Source organism: Bufo bufo, chromosome 4 (assembly GCF_905171765.1).
Source record: "Bufo bufo chromosome 4, aBufBuf1.1, whole genome shotgun sequence".
NCBI classification, from domain to species: Eukaryota; Metazoa; Chordata; class Amphibia; order Anura; family Bufonidae; genus Bufo; species Bufo bufo.
Window position 1 is genome coordinate 385227182 of NC_053392.1, and position 20765 is coordinate 385247946.

The 20765-nt window shown below is 44.3% G+C and overlaps 1 protein-coding gene across 1 annotated transcript in view; it reads right to left on the minus strand.

Moving 5' to 3' along the window:
• Nucleotides 1-20765, minus strand: part of TXLNB (taxilin beta) — a 138916-nt gene that overhangs the window by 90652 nt on the left and 27499 nt on the right. Inside the window, exon 2 of the mRNA XM_040429232.1 lies at nt 8884-9320. Within this exon, the coding sequence (XP_040285166.1) occupies nt 8884-9313 (430 nt within the window). The 5' untranslated portion in view covers nt 9314-9320. The remainder of the gene's footprint in view (nt 1-8883; nt 9321-20765) is intronic.

Consider the following 20765-nt stretch of genomic DNA (forward strand, 5'->3'; position numbering starts at 1 on the left):
TTATTGATCTGTATGCTGAAGAATATCTTCAGGAAGAAGAACTATGGACCTCAACTTACTCTCTTTACCAGGAACAGGATCATGATTGCATCACAATGATGGAAGCTGAAGTAGGGACACCACCATCGGTCCAAGACACTCCTTTGACAAACCCTCATTGGATTCTCTTTGTGGACGGCTCAAGGTACGCCAATGACAAAGGGAAATTCCATACAGGCAATCACTTGTGAGCATGAAGTGCTGTGTGCAAGACAATTTCGCCCAGACCAGTCAGCATAGGAGGCTGAACTCATGGTCCTCACTGAAGCCTGCTTCATGGCAAAAGATTCCACAGCTAATATCTACACAGATTCCAGATATGCCTTTGGAGTGGTTCATGACTTTGGACTAATATGGAAGGCATCTGATTACATCACAGCCGCAGGAACCCCAATCAAAAATGCCTCAGCAGTAGCGGCCCTAATGGCAGCAGTACTCCTGCCCACTGAAGTGGCAGTGATCAAGGTAAAGGCCCATACACAAACTGACACTCCTGAGGCCAGAGGAAATGCCCTAGCTGATCAAACAGTGAAGAGAGCAGCAATGGAAGAGGAAGGAGCCCAGACAGAACAGATCCTGACAGTACAAGAAGATCTGGAGCAAGAGGAAGTCACAAGGGACCTACTGAAACAAATGCAGAAAAAGGCCACTCCCAGGGAAAAGGAAACCTGGTTGAAAGAGTCAGCCCTCGAAGAAGAATCCGGACTCTGGACACAGGGAAAGAGAGTATGCCTACCCAGAACTCTCTATTCCCTAATAGCCTCAATAGATCTTGGGCCCACCCACCAATCCAAAACCATCATGAAAGAGCTAATTGATAAAATATGGGTGGTCCCAGGGATCACCCCCGTCCTGGTGAGACATACTAAAGCGTGCCTCATCTGCGCAGAGTGTAATCCAGGTTGAACCGAGCCCACGCCCCGGAAATGTCTCCCAAAGGCCTTATATCCCTTTCAGAGGATACAAATCGACCACATCCAAGTGCCAATGTGCCAAGGGTTTCAATATGTGCTGGTAGTGATAGACTTGTTCTCTGGGTGGCCAGAAGCCTACCCTATCCGAAATCAGACAGCAACTACTACTGCTAAAAAAACTGATGCAGGAGCTTGTCTGTAGGTTTGGAGTACCTGAGGTCATTGAGAGTGATCAGGGCCCAGCATTCACTGCTAGATTAACCCAAGAAGTCTGGGAAATGGTAGGGTCGCACCTGGCATATCACACCCCGTACAGGCCCCAAAGCAGCGGCAAAGTTGAAAGATTGAACGGGGTGTTGAAGTAAAAAATATTGAAGATGACCAGGCTGACAGGGCTCAATTTGGTTCAGTGCTTACCTATAGCACTTTTTACAGTTAGGCACACACCAAGGCCTCCACAGAAACTGACACCATACGAGATCCTATTTGGGACAGGGCCTAGAATGGGACAGTATTTCCCACAACAGTTGCAAATGCATTATGAATCTGTTGCCAAATATGTGATAGCTCTGAGTAAACTATTGTCTAACATGCATGCACAAGTTTTCTCTTCCATTCCAGATCCTAACTCCCTAGAAGGAAGCCACACTCTGAAACCTGGAGAGTGGGTGGTGGTCAAGAAGCATATCAGAAGCACCCTCGAACCACGATACGAGGGACCTTACCAGGTGCTGCTGACCACCCCAACTTCTGTAAAACTCGAGGGGAGACCTAACTGGATCAACGCATCACACTGCAAAAGAATACGAGTGCCAGCTCCAGATATCTAGGAAACCACCGCTGAATCTGCATGATGCCTTTTGCAACAGTTATCGCTCTGCAACTTTTTGTTTACACCTATACGGTCACATATACACAGAATCTTCCAAAGACAGGAGGACAAGTGGTCATTACACAACAAAAAGAGAAGGATGGCTACATATTGACCACTTTCTGGTTTAATTCCTCCAGTACTCACGTGGCTACCTTCAAATTTGATTACTGCAGTCTAGTATTGTGCCCAACGCCAGCATGGCAATGTAGCATGTACCAAACGGGAAGCCATAGATCCACATATATCTGAGTCACTGATAACCAGTATGGGGAACAGTGTAACTCGTGGGGAGTAGTTGGGTGGAACACGGGTGGCCCATGGGCATACAGACCTCAGACTGCCCGAGACAAAAAAGACAAAATGGGTAAAATCCTTGCTTACCCGCATGAGACTGTTTAAGAGTGGAAGATGCCACCCAAGTGAACAGACAGGCTCCAACATGCCACTTACCCTCACAATAGAAAACCGCAGCCCCAATGACGCAGGGACATACCTTATAGGCACCTGGATGGGGGTGGTAACTGCTGGGGACATGGGCATGTTCCACCTAAAAAAGACCTACATAATCTTACAAAGATAGAGAAGGGTCCGTCCAAACCCTACACTACCCCCCTTAGGCAGATGATAGCCATAGCAGACCCTACCTTTGAAGATACTATGGCCGCCGAGACAGGATTTTCTGACACCAACCTTTGGTTAGAATGGATGAAATACAATGCTGGCACACACGATAAGACAAACTGTTACATATGCGGGGGGGGGGGGGCACGCCCACACCTAGGCACAGTGCCTTCGCATCTGCCTCCTGAGACTGAAAGCTGCTTCCTCAGCTATACACCAACACTAGCGTGAATGACTCTGCCTGTGAAAAGTGGAAGAGAAAATACCCCCTGGTAGTAAAAACTATATGAAGGCATAACCATATACCCCGGTAACTACACCTGTTACTTCAACCTTTTGCAGTCAGAGATTCTTGGGCAACTTCACAGAGGGGTACTGCTCATCCTATAGCAACCTGTCCACTGAAACACAGAATCAGAGGGTATCTTTGGGGGATATCTATTGGATCTGTGGAGACGGAAAAATAAGAACTAGGTTAGAAGGCAATTGGTCCGGTTAATGTGCCCTAGCGAAAGCCATAATGCCCCTTCACATACTAGAAAATGACCCCACAGTTAGAGGGTATACTCAAAAAAACTATTTAGGGAGGTCAAAAAGGGAGGCCTCCCCACAGGGGAGCTTTGACCCACATGTGTATATAGACGCAATAGGAGTCCCAAGGGGGGGTCCCCAACGAGTTTAAGGCCAGAGATCAGGTGGCAGCTGGATTTGAATCCCTACTCCCAATGGTGACAATCAACAAGAACGTCGACTGGATAAACTACATATATTATAATCAGCAAAGATTTGTAAACTACACCCGTGATGCCCTAAAAGTAATTGTAACAGGATGGCCCTAGATATGATCCTAGCTGAGACTGGGGGAGTTTGTAAAATGATTGGGGAAACTTGCTGCACCTACATCCCAGATAACACTGGCCCCAAAGAGAAGGTAACTGAAGCAATATACAAGCTTACCAACCTCTCAGAGGAATTAAAACGCAACTCAGGGATAACAGACCCATAGAATGAGTACTTTGGATGGTTAAACAATTGGAAATCCTTCCTCACCCAGATAGGTATGCTGATAGTCTTGATGCTAGTATTAATGTCAGTAGTGTTATGTTGCATTGTACCCTGTGTCCGAAAAATATGAGAAGAAATTGTGACTTCAACTACTGAACAGCCCATCATGCTGCTATATGGTGAAAAAGAAATGGAAACCAAAGAATTCAACACAAGTTCCCCCACCAATTATGATGTCGTACCAAGATAGGGAAAGATGAATCCCAGGGTACTATCAAAAGTCTGATTAACCGGGAGTCTACCCAGTCTACTGTGGGTGAAGAGGATTGCTAATGGTATTCCCATGGGTTCACTAGGCAGGGAAAGTTCTGCAATCAAGAATCCAAGGGGGGACTGTTATGGAATATATTAATATAATGGTTGGACACTTTCTTGTCACTTACAAAATGGTGTCTGTCCGAGAGACAACCCTCAGTATGCATTCTATGATTGAAACTATTTGCAGCAAAGACTTGAAACTTTCAGGAATTCCTCTGAGTCTATTATACATATGCCTTAAACTTATTTCCTGTTTACATTCCTTCTTGCTAAAAAAACAATCATGTGAGCCCACTCCTCCCACTTATATGGAGGGTATATAATGTGAAGCCCTCACCTAATAAATTAAAATTATGCTTTGACCTTATATAGAGTGTCAGTGTTATTTCTCTTGCCATGCATGCACGTATCTATCTATCTATCTATCTATCTATCTATCTATCTATCTATCTATCTATCTATCTATCTAATTTGGAGCAGTGTATCAAGCTACCTGACTGTTGATCAGAACCAGAACAGAAGCAGGTATATTGCAGCCCTCAATCAGTATTTGGTGGAAGAAGGTATATAGCAATAGCACCCCTCAATCAGTTTTTAGTGGAAGAAGGTATATGGCACCCCTCAATCAGTATTTGGTGGAAACAGGTATATGGCACCCCTTAATCAGTGTTTGGCAGAAACAGGTATATGGCACCCCTCAATCAGTATTTTGTGGAAGCAGGTGTATCGCAGCCCTCAATCAGTATTTGGTGGAAGAAGGTATATAGCAATAGCACCCCTTAATCAGTATTTTGTGGAAGAAGGTATATGGCACCCCTCAATCAGTATTTGGCGGTAACAGGTATATAGTACCCCTCAGTCAGTATTTGGCGGAAACAGGTATATGGCACCCCTCAATCAGTTCTTTGTGGAAGCAGGTGTTTCGCAGCCCTCAAATCAGTATTTTGTGGAAGAAAGTGTATAGCTATAGCACGCCTAAATAAGTATTTTGTGGAAGAAGGTATATGGCACCCCTCAATCAGTATTTGGCAGAAACAGGTATATTGCACCCCTCAATCAGTATTTGGCAGAAACAGGTATATGGCACCCCTCAATCGGTGTTTTGTGGAAGTAGGTGTATCGCAGCCCTCAATCAGTATTTGGTGGAAGAAGGTATATAGCAATAGCACCCCTCAATCAGTATTTTGTGGAAGAAGGCATATGGCACCCCTCAATCAGTATTTGGCAGAAACAGTTATATTGTACCCCTCAGTCAGTATTTGGCGGAAACAGGTATATAGCACCCCTCAATCAGTATTTTGTGGAAGCAGGTGTTTCGCAGCCCTCAAATCAGTATTTTGTGGAAGAAAGTGTATAGCAATAGCACCCCTAAATAAGTATTTTGTGGAAGAAGGTATATGGCACCTCTCAATCAGTATTTGGCAGAAACAGGTATATGGCACCCCTCAATCAGTATTTGGCAGAAACAGGTATATGGCACCCCTCAATCAGTGTTTTGTGGAAGCAGGTGTATCGCAGCCCTCAATCAGTATTTGGTGGAAGAAGGTATATAGCAATAGCACCCCTCAATCAGTATTCTGTGGAAGAAGGTATATGGCACCCCTCAATCAGTATTTGGCGGAAACAGGTATATAGTACCCCTCAGTCAGTATTTGGCAGAAACAGGTATATGGCACCCCTCAATCAGTATTTGGCAGAAACAGGTATATGGCACTCCTCAATCGATGTTTTGTGGAAGCAGGTGTATCGCAGCCCTCAATCAGTATTTGGTGGAAGAAGGTACAGTCATGTGAAAAAATTAGGACACCCTTTGAAAGCATGTGGTTTTTTGTAACATTTTTAATAAATGGTTATTTCATCTCTGTTTCAACAATACAGAGAGATTAAAGTAATCCAACTAAACAAAGAAAACTGAAGAAAAGTCTTTTCAAGATCTTCTGTAAATGTCATTCTACAAAAATGCCTATTCTAACTGAGGAAAAAGATAGGACACCCTCACATGTATTCCCTCTTAAATTGGCTCAGATCTCACACAGGTATATCACACCAGGTGCACATAATTAGTAGATCGTTACTCTGCATGTTGAATGAGGCTTGCCCTATTTAAACCTCAGACATTTAGTTTGGTGTGCTCCTGACTGTTGAAGTGAGAGTGAGCACCATGGTGAGAGCAAAAGAGCTGTCAGAGGACTTCAGAAAAAAGATTGTAGCAGCCTATGAGTCTGGGAAGGGATTTAAAAAGATCTCAAAAGATTTTGAAATCAGCCATTCCACTGTCCGGAAGATAGTCTACAAGTGGAGGGCTTTCAAAACAACTGCCAACATGCCCAGGACTGGTCGCCCCAGCAAGTTCACCCCAAGAGCAGACCGCAAGATGCTAAAAGAGGTCTCCAAAAACCCTAAAGTGTCATCTCGAGAACTACAGCAGGCTCTGGCTACTGTTGATGTAGAAGTACATGCCTCTACAATCAGAAAGAGACTGTACAAGTTTAACTTGCATGGGAGGTGTGCAAGGAGGAAACCTTTGCTTTCCAAGAGAAACATCGAGGCCAGACTGACATTTGCCAGAGATAAAGTTGACAAAGACCAGGACTTCTGGAATAATGTTCTTTGGACAGATGAGTCCAAAATTGAATTATTTGGACACAACAGCAGAGGACATGTTTGGCGTAAACCAAACACAGCATTCCAAGAAAAGAACCTCATACCAACTGTGAAGCATGGAGGTGGAAGTGTCATGGTTTGGGGCTGCTTTGCTGCAGCAGGACCTGGTCAGCTCACCATCATAGAATCCACGATGAATTCTACTGTGTATCAGAAGGTGCTTGAAGAACATGTGAGACCATCAGTTAGAAAATTAAAGCTGAAGCGGAACTGGACCATGCAACATGACAATGACCCAAAACATACTAGTAAATCAACCAAAGATTGGCTGAAAAAGAAGAAATGGAGAGTCCTGGAATGGCCAAGTCAAAGTCCAGATTTGAATCCCATTGAGATGCTGTGGGGTGACTTGAAAAGGGCTGTACGTGCAAGAAACCCCTCAAACATCTCACAGCTGAAAAAGTTCTGCATTGAGGAGTGGGGTAAAATTTCCTCAGACCGATGTCGAAGACTGGTAGATGGCTACAAGAACCGTCTCACTGCAGTTATTTCAGCCAAAGGAGGTAACACTCGCTATTAGGGGCAAGGGTGTCCTATCTTTTTCCTCAGTTAGAATAGGCATTTTTGTAGAATGACATTTACAGAAGATCTTGAAAAGACTTTTCTTCAGTTTTCTTTGTTTAGTCGGATTACTTTAATCTCTCTGTATTGTTGAAACGGAGATGAAATAACCATTTATTAAAAATGTTACAAAAAACCACATGCTTTCAAAGGGTGTCCTAATTTTTTCACATGACTGTATATAGCAATAGCACCCCTCAATCAGTATTTTGTGGAAGAAGATATATGGCACCCCTCAATCAGTATTTGGGGACAACAGGTATATCACACCCATTGCAATTAGTTTCTCCAATAGTGTTTGTCCCTCTATCTAGCTGCAGTATCGCAGCAGAACCGCACACAACTGCTGCACAATAGAAATACACTACAATATAATTTATATGTTAGAAAGTATATTATAAGTATATCACACCCCTCTATATCACACCTATCGATAGCACACCTATACCAGTCCTTAAAAGGACTTTTGTGGCCCTATTAGCTAGTGTTTGGTGTCTCTAACTGTCCCTACTCCAAAATGCAACCTCTCCCTACACTGGAAAAACACATAATGTAAAATGGCTGCCAGATCAGGTTCCGTTATAGGGTTGGGGGTGTGTCCATGTGCTGAAACGTCTCAATTGGCTGTCCTGTCCCACCTGATGGATGTGTCATCGGTCAAAGTTCGACGCTATGCAAAAAAATATGGCGCGTGCAAATATCCCCAAATGTTCGCATGTTCGGCGAATTGCGAATGAGCAAAGTTCGCCGCAAAACAACCGCCGGGCAAACCGCAATTCCATCTCTATGTCACGATTAGTGTTGAGCGTGAATATTCGAAAAGCTAATTTTTATCACAAATATCGGCACTTCGAGAATTTGCAAATATTTGGAATATAGTGCTATATATTTGTAATGACGAATATTAGTTGTTTTTTTTAAACACAGTACACATCAGGTGATCATCCCTTCCTACTTCTAGCTTGTGGGCCAATGAGAAGGCTTTGTCACAGATAAGCAACATCCCTAGCAACCAATAGAAAAGTTGCTTGCCCCTAACTATACAAGTTGAACGTATTAATTGCGCATCATTAATTGCCGAAAATTCGCAAGCGCAAATATATTGGAGCACTCTATCTGCATATAAAGCTATTCTAATGTTCTACTGTGTCAACCATTTTCTCCAGTCTCAGGAAACTTATACCAGCTTGAAAAATGTAGCATAAGTGACCCACGCTGGTATTTTGCACACATTACGCGAATAATACATTGCCAATTTTTGCAATCAAGAATATAATCTCGAATTCTAGAATTCGCAAATATATGATGAATATTCTACAAAATATTCACAAAATGTTGCAAATTGGAATATTGGCCCTGCCGCTCATCACTAGTCACGATCAGTGTGGGGGGGGGGGGGGGGGGGGGACTCCACACTGAACACAGGAGGGAAGGGGAACAGTAATTTGCCCTGGAAACTAGGGAAGAAACAGGTCACCCCCTAGACAGCCCTAATCCGTGACTACCTATCAATATGAATAGACCTTGAAGGTAGGAATATTCATAAGCAGGATACCTAGGCCCTGATTTCCCTATAAGGCCCTGGAATAAGTATAGGACCAGAGACAACCCATTCCTCCCCAGATGGACGAATGGAAGTTTTTGTCCAGATACAACAACAGGGAATATAACAAATACAAACAAACGCAACACTTAACTTCTGTAGAGATGGAAGAACAGGAACACCAGAGAGGATCTCACACCACCTCATCCAAACCCAAATTAAGCTATCAACCGCATAGTCAGAAGGGTGGGGTGAGACTATAAAGGGTAGAAGTGATGACCACTGAGCAACAGCTGAGAAAAGGGAAGTGGTCATTAATTATTGCTGAAAATGTAATCACATACCTAAGCTTTTCAACATTTTCTTCTCCAGTTTTTGGTCTTGACTTGAAGTAGATTCTTTGGCTGATGATACCTCTGATGAAGAAACGGCTTCCTTTGGTTCCTCTGTATTTGTATCTTCAGTATCTCCATCATCAGTAGATTGTTCTTCTTTGATTGGCAAACCAGCAGTCTGGTTCTCTACACTCACAGAATCTGAAGATGCATAGGTCTGAATAATATGTTCCAGCTGCCTGCTCAATTCCTCTGAAATGTCTAGTTCCACCTGTCCACATATATCATCTTTTCTAGATTGCAATTCAGTTACTTTTGGTGAAGCATCAACAAGAGATGACGACATGCCATTCTGATCAGGCGACACTGTGCTATCATTAACGGAAAGCTGATTATCTGGTTTATCATGGCAGTTCTCATTATCATTGTTGTTCTGCATGTTGTACCTAAAAAAAAGATGAAATATGACATTTAGTTTACACTAAATTATTTTCTTTAGGAAAAAAAATGTTATAAACAGTGCTCAATGCCAAGCAGCAGTTATAAAGTTTAGTAAAAAGTATAATGTAACCTTTGAGGCCACTACTTAAAATAGGATGCCACATTACAGAAACGACTTATGAAATTTGAAGAGCGTTTAAAGACAGGCAACTAGGACAACAAAAGGCATGGAGGCTTTCTATTGGAAGAAAAGGTTTGGAAAACTAGGCTTTTTCTAGACAACACACTAAACAGAAGCTGGCCATGAAATTAACTGATAAAATGTGAATAAAGGAATTTGTATTCATTGGTTAAGAAATTGCTCAATGATTAGAGACGTAGGGTAGTTATTGATGGCACAGCGTCAGATTGGGTCACCAGTCTGCTACCACAAAGGTCTGTATTGAACCCTCTTCTCATTAATGTGTTTACTAATGACCTCATACAGGGCTTATTTTGTAGAATTTCAATATTTGCAGATGATACTAAGCTCTGCATCCTAATCAACATAGAGTAGTATAACATTGTATTGCAGAGAGATTTGGAGAAGCTGGAGGCTTGAACAGAGAAATGAAATTCAATGTGGATAAATGTAAAGTTATGCACTTGGGCTGAGGAGACAGAATGTACAGTTGTACAATTATATAATAAATGTTAAAACATGGGGTAAAATATATGGACGGACAGTATGAAGATCTTTTAAATGATCTGTTTATGCCTAGTCCTGTAACCATCAACATAGAAGGCCTTTCTTAAATATCACAAGTTGTTGGTACTAGATTTCTGGAGGAATGGCGTTGATCCACTTCATAGGGGGGTTTGGGGTTCCTGTGTATCAACACTGTAGGATTATAAATTGGACTTGTGATGGACACTTGTCTTTTTTCAACGTTATCTTCCATGTAGCATTATGAAAGACGCGTTTATGGACACATTTGTCATGTAGTCGCTGTTGCAAGTAGTGAATTATAAAAGTCGATATGGTGGCAGATCCTGTTTTCATGTTTACCACAGACCTCTAGAAAAATATCTATGGAGCACAGGTAATATTCTTGGTTACTTCCGCCATTTTTGAACTATACCTATCCAATTCATAAACCTGTGCTGATTAATGTATGGTTTGAAGCTCAGTTTTTCTGTTACAGAGGGTAGGACCTAATAACTTGCCAGAAGATCCTCTGGTGGGTACAAGATCTGACACAATCATGGACCCCTAACAAAACAAAGACCCTAAGACACTCTAATTTTGAGCTTATCTTGGAATCAATGATCAGACAGATAGTTTATTAAATCTTATTGATGATAAATCCTGCATGCTGAATGATGGCAAAAATGGGTTAAAGGAAATGTATCACCAACATTTTTTTATGCCAGTTAAAATCAGATAGTAACACATATTCTTTTTTTTTTTCAATTTTTTTTATTACATTTTTTTTTCTGTTTTCTGAACATGATTATGGGGGCGGTCATCTTGCCTGAGCTGTTCTTAACAGCATTTGAAAGCATTAACAAAATTGCCTTACAGCAGCCACATGGTCCATAGACACAATGGTCTGCAGGGAACCTCATTGACTTCTATGGGAGATTTTCTAGGCATGTTCTGTGACAGTCACCTATTGTTAATTGTGGCTCCTGTCTTATCTGTCATTCTAATCCTGCCTGTAATTATATCACCTCTCTGTATAGATAAGCAGGTAATTGCAGTAAAATTATCTGTACAGACCACAAAGTGGCGCCAATTATTAGGCTTAGAGGTCAGTGTGAAAACTGCAGGATTATATGTACAAACCGGATTCCAAAAAAGTTGAGACACTACAAATCGTGAATAAAAACTGAATGCAATGATGTGGAGGTGGCAACTTCTAATATTTTATTCAGAATAGAACATAAATCACGGAACAAAAGTTTAAACTGAGAAAATGTACCATTTTAAGGGAAAAATATGTTGAATCAGAATTTCATGGTGTCAACAAATCCCCAAAAAGTTGGGACAAGGCCATTTTCACCACTGTGTGGCATCCCCCCTTCTTCTTACAACACTCAACAGACATCTGGGGACCGAGGAGACCAGTTTCTCAAGTTTAGAAATAAGAATGCTCTCCCATTCTTGTCTAATACAGGCCTCTAACTGTTCAATCGTCTTGGGCCTTCTTTGTTGCACCTTTCTCTTTATGATGCGCCAAATGTTCTCTATAGGTGAAAGATCTGGACTGCAGACTGGCCACTTCAGTACCCGGATTCTTCTCCTACGCAGCCATGATGTTGTGATTGATGCAGAATGTGGTCTGGCATTATCTTGTTGAAAAATGCAGGGTCTTCCCTGAAAGAGATGACGTCTGGATGGGAGCATATGTTGTTCTAGAACCTGAATATATTTTTCTGCATTGATGGTGCCTTTCCAGACATGCAAGCTGCCCATGCCACACGCACTCATGCAACCCCATACCATCAGAGATGCAGGCTTCTGAACTGAGCGTTGATAACAACTTGGGTTGTCCTTGTCCTCTTTGGTCCGGATGACATGGCGTCCCAGATTTCCAAAAAGAACTTCGAATCGTGACTCGTCTGACCACAGAACAGTCTTTCATTTTGCCACACTCCATTTTAAATGATCCCTGGCCCAGTGAAAACGCCTGAGCTTGTGGATCTTGCTTAGAAATGGCTTCTTCTTTGCACTGTAGAGTTTCAGCTGGCAACGGCGGATGGCACGGTGGATTGTGTTCACTGACAATGGTTTCTGGAAGTATTCCTGAGCCCATTCTGTGATTTCCTTTACAGTAGCATCCAGTATGGTTTTACGGCCTTGACCCTTACGCACAGAGATTGTTCCAGATTCTCTGAATCTTCGGATGATGTTATGCACAGTTGATGATGATAGATGCAAAGTCTTTGCAATTTTTCGCTGGGTAACACCTTTCTGATATTGCTCCACTATCTTTCTGCACAACATTGTGGGAATTGGTGATCCTCTACCCATCTTGGCTTCTGAGAGACACTGCCACTCTGAGAAGCTCTTTTTATACCCAATCATGTTGCCAATTGACCTAATTAGTGTTAATTGGTCTTTCAGCTCTTCGTTTATGCTCAAATTTACTTTTTCCAGCCTCTTATTGCTACTTGTCCCAACTTTTTGGGATTGTTGACACCGTGAAATTTTGAATCAACGTATTTTTCCATTAAAATGATACATTTAGGCCTCATGCACACGACCGTATTTTTTTTGCGGTCCGCAAAAACGGGTTTCAGTTTTGCCGTGATCCGTGACCCGTTTTTTCGTCCGTGGGTCTTCCTTGATTTTTTGGAGGATCCACGGACATTGAAAAAAAAGTCGTTTTGGTGTCCGCCTGGCGTGCCGTAGCCAAACGGATCCGTCCTGAATTACAATGCAAGTCAATGGGGACGGATCGTTTGACGTTGACACAATATGGTGCAATTTCAAACGGATCCGTCCCCCCATTGACTTTCAATGTAAAGTCAGGAGTTAATATACTATAGGATCGGAGGATTTCCGCCAATCCGATGGTACATTTTAACTTGAAGCGTCCCCATCACCATGGAACGCCTCTATGTTAGAATATACCGTCAGATTTGAGTTAACATCGTGAAACTCAAATCCGACAGTATATTCTAACACCAGAGGCGTTTGAGGCCGGGAGCTCCTCCCTACTGGGTAAGTGGACAGATCTGTGCGGCGCATTGCATAATGACCTGTCACTTACCAGTAGGAGGAGCTTCCCGTCCGGACGCAGACATCGCAGCTCACAGGTAAGTATAATGGGTCTACAAATTGCTAAGTAACCATGGCGACCGGGACTGCAGTAGCGTCCTGGTTGCCATGGTTACCGATCGGAGCCCCAGCGATTAAACTGGGACCCCGATCGGTACACTCCGCTGCCACCAATGATAGGGGGAGATTTTAATTAAGAGGGGGAGGGAGGGGAGAAGGCCCACTAGGCCACCAACGGAGTATAACTACAGGGGAGGGGGAGGGGGGGCCCACTGGCCCCACCAACGAGTTAACTTACAGGGGAGGGAGGGGGGCCGGCCGCACTGGCCACCAATGAGTGAACTACAGGGGAGGGAGGGGGGCCCACTGGCCACCAATGAGTTAACTACAGGGGAGGGAGGGGGGGCGGCCGCACTGGCCACCAATGTGTTAACTACAGGGGGGGGGGGGAAACTGCCCCCTGCTGCCTGGCAGCACCTGCCAGGCAGCAGGGGGCAGTCATGTACACAGTTCTTTTAGTATATTCTAACCTGAAGCGTCCCCATCACCATGAGAACGCCTCTGTGTTAGAATATACTGTCGGTTCTGAGTTTTCACGAAGTGAAAACTCAGCTATGAAAGAGCTTTTTGTCACTACCAGAGCTTTGGGACGTTCTCACAGCTCTGTTTCTCCACCCCTGTGATGATGTCACTACTAGAGCTGGGAGGAGTTTTCTGTTTCCTTCCTCCCAGCTGTTCCTCCTCTGTTTGATTTCCCTGCCTTTATATTCCCCCTCCTCCTATTGTAGGTGTGGATTATATTTCTCATTTGGGTTGTAGCTCTTGCTTGAGTATCTTCCCTTGTATGCTTTCCTTTCACTGGACCTGTGTTCTGCTGCAGCAAGTACTCCGGATATTGCCAGCCTGTCTTTGGATTCGTCTTCACTGCGGCTGCAGCCCTTCAGCTAAGTGTGCAGACATTGCTGTGTATCTGTGTGTTTTCTGACTGGATCCGAGGCGACCACGGTTCCCTCCATATACTGAGCAGGGCACCGGTGGCCGTGCCCCTTCCACTATTGTAGGGGTTACAGTGGTCATCAGTCTTAGGTACGCGGGCATGCCTCCTTCCACCATTTGGATCCGGGCATGGGCTTAGCAGCATAGGGAGAGCTTTTGAGGGTCTGACAGGGGTCACCCTTTATCCTCCCTAGTTTGGGTCCGGTCAGTAGCTCAATTTTCTGTGCATGCTCTTGTTTGCTCACATACAGCCGTGACATTATAATCCACCAAAACCGTATTTTTTTACATGGATCTGCTTTCTGGCCTGGTTGACCGCATGCAGGGTCTTTCTTTGGAGGTAGCGGATCTCCGTCAATCTATGACTCAGCTTCAAGCATTGGGCTCTGCTCCGGCCCATGGAGTCTGTTGCGAGCCAAAGGTCTCACTTCCGGAAACGTTCTCCGGGGGCAGTGAGAGTTTTGTTCGCTTCAGAGAGGCATGCAAACTCCATTTTTGCTTGTGTCCACATTCCTCTGGTAATCAGGAACAGAGGGTGAGGATTGTCATCTCCCTGCTCAGGGGTAATGCTCAGACTTGGGCTTTTTCGCTGCCATCAGGGGATCCCTCCCTTCGATCCGTGGAAGGATTTTTTGTGGCCCTGGGGCAGATATATGATGACCCGGATCGTGTTGCTCTGGCCGAATCTAACTTACGTTTTTTATGCCAGAGCAAACTGTCTGCGGAGCTTTATTGTTCTGAATTTCGGAGATGGGCAGCTGATTCAGGTTGGAATGATGCTGCACTCCGGAGTCAGTTCTGTCATGGTCTCTCAGAGAGATTGAAAGATGCGTTTGTTTTCCATGAGAGACCAACGTCCTTAGAGTCTGCCATGTCATTGGCGGTACGCCTTGACAGGCGTCTAAGAGAAAGAAACGAGACCTCTCTGTCCAGCCATTGTCAGTCTAGGGGCAGTGGTGCGGACTCATTCAGTGTGCAGGGGCCTCATCCTGTCTCGCTCCCCTCTGAGGAGGAGCCCATGCAGCTAGGTCGACTTGCCCCTGATAAAAGAGGATTTAGTCCTCAGAGTATGGTGTGTTTTTGTTGTGGGGGCATAGGTCATTTGGCAAATGTTTGTCCGTCTAGGAGATTCTTGAACTGTACTAAGAGCGATAATAAGAGAAAAACCTCAAAAGGTAAATCATCAAACTCTGCTTCATCTGCTACTTTGGGCAAAGTTGATGTAGGAATTGATGCTTTTCCTCTGACCTGCAGTTCCCGTTTTCTCCTGTCTGCCAGGGTGGCGCTAGAGAGCAAAGTTATTTCTTGTGAGATTTTTGTTGATAGTGGAGCGGCCGTCAATCTTATTGACACTCAATTTGTAGCCATGCATGGTTTTCGGGTTTGCACATTAGAAAAGGATATACCTGTTTTTGCTATTGACTCTGCTCCACTCTCACAGAGATCTCTGAAGGGCATTGTTCACAATATCCGGTTAGCTGTAGGTGACACTCATGTGGAGGATATATCTTGTTTTGTCCTTAACGGATTGCCTTCTCCTCTAGTTTTGGGGTTACCCTGGCTCACTAGACATAACCCCACTATTGATTGGCAAGGAAGGCAAATAAATGAGTGGAGTGACTTTTGTAGAGAGAATTGTCTTACAGCGACTTTTGCAGAGGTGTCTACTAAAACTGTGCCATCATTTCTCTCTGATTTCTCGGACGTGTTTTCCGAGAGCGGTGTTCAGGAGCTACCTCCTCACCGGGAGTTTGACTGTCCCATTAGCCTCATTCCCGGCGCCAAGCTGCCAAAAGCTCGCCTCTACAATCTCTCACAACCGGAAAGAATCGCAATGCAAACCTATATCTCCGAGAGTCTCGATAAGGGGCATATTCGTCCCTCAAAATCACCTGTTGCCGCTGGTTTTTTTTTTGTTAAAAAAAAAGATGGCTCTCTGAGACCTTGCCTAGATTTTAGGGAGCTGAACCGTATCACGATTCGCGATCCCTATCCCCTTCCTCTGATCCCGGACCTCTTCAACCAAATTGTTGAGAGGCGCGTACAACCTGGTCAGGGTCAGAGAGGGGGGATGAATGGAAAACGGCCTTTAATACCCCTAACGGGCATTTCGAGAATCTCGTTATGCCTTTCGGCCTGATGAATGCTCCGGCCGTCTTTCAGCATTTTGTTAACAGTATTTTCTACCATTTAATGGGGAAATTTGTATTGGTGTATCTTGATGATATTTTGATTTTTTCCCCTGATGTTCAGACCCATCAGGATCATCTTTTTCAGGTTCTGCAGATTCTGCGGGAAAATAAATTGTACGCCAAGCTGGAGAAATGTGTTTTTATGGTATCGGAGATTCAATTTCTGGGTTTTCTCCTCTCTGCTTCTGGTTTTCGCATGGATCCGGAGAAGGTCCGTGCTGTACTTGAGTGGGAGCTTCCTGAGAATCAGAAGGCATTGATGCGCTTTTTGGGTTTTGCGAACTATTACAGAAAGTTCATTTTGAATTATTCCTCTGTGGTCAAACCCCTCACTGACATGACAAAAAAGGGGGCGGATTTTTCCTCTTGGTCGGAGGAGGCGCTTGCAGCTTTTTCTAAGATTAAAGAGAGTTTTGCATCTGCTCCCGTCTTGGTGCATCCCGATGTTTCCTTACCTTTTATTGTTGAGGTGGATGCTTCCGAGGTGGGTGTGGGTGCGGTTTTGTCCCAGGGCCCTTCTCCTGCCAAATGGCGACCCTGTGCCTTTTTCTCTAAAAAACTCTCCCCGGCAGAGAAAAACTATGATGTGGGAGATAGGGAGTTGTTGGCCATCAAGTTGGCTTTCGAGGAATGGCGCCATTGGTTGGAGGGGGCCAGGCACCCTATCACCGTTTTTACCGACCATAAGAATCTGGCATACTTGGAGTCGGCCAGGCGTATGAATCCGAGACAGGCCAGATGGTCTCTGTTCTTCTCCAGATTCAATTTTGTCGTCACATTCCGCCCTGGGATCAAAAATGTGAAGGCTGATGCTCTCTCTCGCTGTTTTCCGGGAGGAGGAAACTCCGAGGACCCGGGTCCCATTTTGGCGGAGGGGGTAGTTGTTTCTGCTCTATATTCGGATTTGGAGGCCGAGGTCCAGGCTGCCCAGACTGAGGCACCTGCCCGTTGTCCTTCTGGGAAGTTGTTTGTGCCTCCTGAGCTACGTCACAAACTCTTCAAGGAGCATCATGATACTGTTCTTGCTGGTCACCACGGGATTAGAGCCACGGTAGATCTCATTGCTCCGAGATTTTGGTGGCCGGCTCTTCGTAAGTCGGTGGAGGGTTTTGTGGCTGCTTGTGAGACGTGCGCTCGCGCTAAGGTCCCTCGTTCACGGCCTTCAGGTTCCCTTCTCCCGTTACCCATACCTTCCCGTCCTTGGACACACCTGTCCATGGACTTTATCACGGATCTTCCTCGTTCCTCAGGGAAGTCGGTGATCCTGGTGGTGGTGGACCGTTTTAGCAAGATGGCTCATTTCGTACCTTTCCCTGGTTTACCCAATGCTAAAACGTAGGCGCAAGCTTTTGTCGACCATATTGTTAAATTGCATGGCATTCCCTCTGATATTGTTTCCGATAGAGGCACGCAGTTTGTGTCCAGGTTCTGGAAGGCTTTCTGTTCTCGCCTGGGGGTTCGGCTGTCCTTTTCTTCTGCTTTTCACCCGCAGTCGAATGGTCAGACTGAGCACCTCAATCAGAATCTGGAGACATATTTGCGCTGTTTCGTGGCAGAGAACCAGGAGGATTGGTGTTCATTTCTCCCTCTTGCTGAGTTTGCTCTGAACAACCGCCGTCAGGAATCTTCTGATAAGTCGCCATTCTTTGGTGCATATGGGTTCCATCCGCAGTTTGGGACATTCTCGGGAGGGGCTCTTTCTGGTTTGCCTGAGGAGGAGAGATTTTCCTCGTCTTTGTCTACCATTTGGCAAAAGATTCAGAGTAATCTTTGAAAGATGAGTGAGAAGTATAAGCGTGTGGCTGATAAGAGACGTGTGCCTGGTCCGGACCTGAATGTGGGTGATCTGGTGTGGTTGTCTACAAGAAATATTAAACTGAAGGTTCCCTCCTGGAAATTGGGTCCCAAGTTTATTGGGCCTTATAAAATCTTGTCAGTCATCAATCCTGTTGCCTTCCGTCTTGATCTTCCACGGGTTTGGAAGATACATAATGTATTTCACAGATCTCTCTTAAAACCATATGTCCAGCCCACGGTACCCTCCTCTTTGCCTCCTCCTCCGATTTTGGTTGATGGCAATCTGGAGTTTGAGGTTTCCAGAATTGTGGACTCTCGCATTGTCCGCAGTTCTCTCCAGTACCTCGTTCATTGGAAGGGTTATGGTCCTGAGGAGAGGATGTGGGTTCCGGTGTCGGACATTAAAGCCACTCGCCTCATCAGGGCATTTCATAGGGCTCATCCTGAGAAGGTGGGTCCTGGGTGTCCGGAGTCCACCCGTAGAGGGGGGGGGTACTGTCACTACCAGAGCTTTGGGACGTTCTCACAGCTCTGTTTCTCCACCCCTGTGATGATGTCACTACTAGAGCTGGGAGGAGTTTTCTGTTTCCTTCCTCCCAGCTGTTCCTCCTCCGTTTGATTTCCCTGCCTTTATTTTCCCCCTCCTCCTATTGTAGGTGTGGATTATATTTCTCATTTGGGTTGTAGCTCTTGCTTGAGTATCTTCCCTTGTATGCTTTCCTTTCACTGGACCTGTGTTCTGCTGCAGCAAGTACTCCGGATATTGCCAGCCTGTCTTTGGATTCGTCTTCACTGCGGCTGCAGCCCTTCAGCTAAGTGTGCAGACATTGCTGTGTATCTGTGTGTTTTCTGACTGGATCCGAGGCGACCACGGTTCCCTCCATATACTGAGCAGGGCACCGGTGGCCGTGCCCCTTCCACTATTGTAGGGGTTACAGTGGTCATCAGTCTTAGGTACGCGGGCATGCCTCCTTCCACCATTTGGATCCGGGCATGGGCTTAGCAGCATAGGGAGAGCTTTTGAGGGTCTGACAGGGGTCACCCTTTATCCTCCCTAGTTTGGGTCCGGTCAGTAGCTCTATTTTCTGTGCATGCTCTTGTTTGCTCACATACAGCCGTGACACTTTTATGCAGACGGATCTTCGGATCCGTCTGTATAAAAATTAACCTACGGCCACGGATCACGGACACGGATGCCAATCTTGTGTGCATCCGTCTTCTTTCACGGACCCATTGACTTGAATGGGTCCGTGAACCGTTGTCCGTCAAAAAAATAGGACAGGTCATATTTTTTTGACGGACAGGATACACGGATCACGGTCTCGGCTGCAAAACGGTGCATTTTCCGATTTTTCCACGGACTTATTGAAAGTCAATGGGTCCGCGAAAAAAAAACGGAAAACGGCACAACAGCCACGGATGCACACAACGGTCGTGTGCATGAGGCCTTACTCGGATTAAACGTTTGATCTGTCATCTACGTTCTATTACAAATAAAATATTGACATTTGCCATCTCCACATCATTGCATTCAGTTTTTATTCACAATTTGTTTAGTGTCCCAACTTTTTTGGAATCCGGTTTGTATTTTGTTTAAATATAGATTTTGACATGTGATTTAAACAATAGGTAATTTTTTTATGTATGGGACAAAATTCCATTACCATGTTGATTGCATGTTGTGGCTCATAGGGGACCTAAAAAAATAAAGTAAGTAAAAATTAAAATCACCACCCTTTCCTTTTTTCATCATGTAAAAATAAAATTAGTAAAAAATTATCAAAAAGTCATATACACCCCAAAATGATATTATAAAAAATTACAGATTGTCCCGCAAAAAAATGGAGCCCTCACACATCTCTGTATAAAACTATATAACTATAAAAAAGTTATGGGGGTCAGAATATGGCAATGAAAAGAAAAAAATAATTTTTTAAATTTTTTTTTTTTTTCAGTATTAAAATGCAAGAAAAATGATATTCTGTGGTATCACTATATTCATACCAACCTGAAGAATGGAGCGCACAAGTCATTTTTACCACATAGTGAATGCTGTAAAAACAAAACCCATAAAACTGTGGTGGAATTTTTATTTTATTTTTATTTATTTTTTTCAAATTAGATTTTTCCACTTCCCACTACATTGTATGCCTTATTAAATGGTGGCATTAGAACTTACAACTTGTCCCGCAAAAAAAAAAAAAAAGTTATGGCTTCGAGAAGGCAGGGAGCGAAAAAACGAAAGCGCTATGGAAAATCGCTGCGTCAGGAAGGGGTTAAAAGTGGACCGCCACATGTCCTGTATACATAGAAGGTGGTCCATAAGAACAATTTGGACCCAAGGAAATTCAGTCTGATGTGGCTTACAGTGCTCAGGACCCCTCTTTCTATTTGAGCAGAGAGCGGTTTTGACTCTACAGGACCTAGTTAGTCAGCACATTACATGGATGGGCTAATAATTTCAAGTAATGTTTTATTTCCAGTCTTGCATTACTACAGGAAAATAAACTTTCACGCTAGAGCTACATGGCGACGTTTCTTGTTGCACTACAAAAAAGGTACAACTATACTGCAACTGGTGTCCCACCAATGTCACTGAACATTTTTTGTAATGATAGTCAATGGTGTCGCACTGCGGCTGTCGCATAAAAATCCAACTTGGATAGATTCTTTGCGACTGTTGTGTTACAGTATGACGC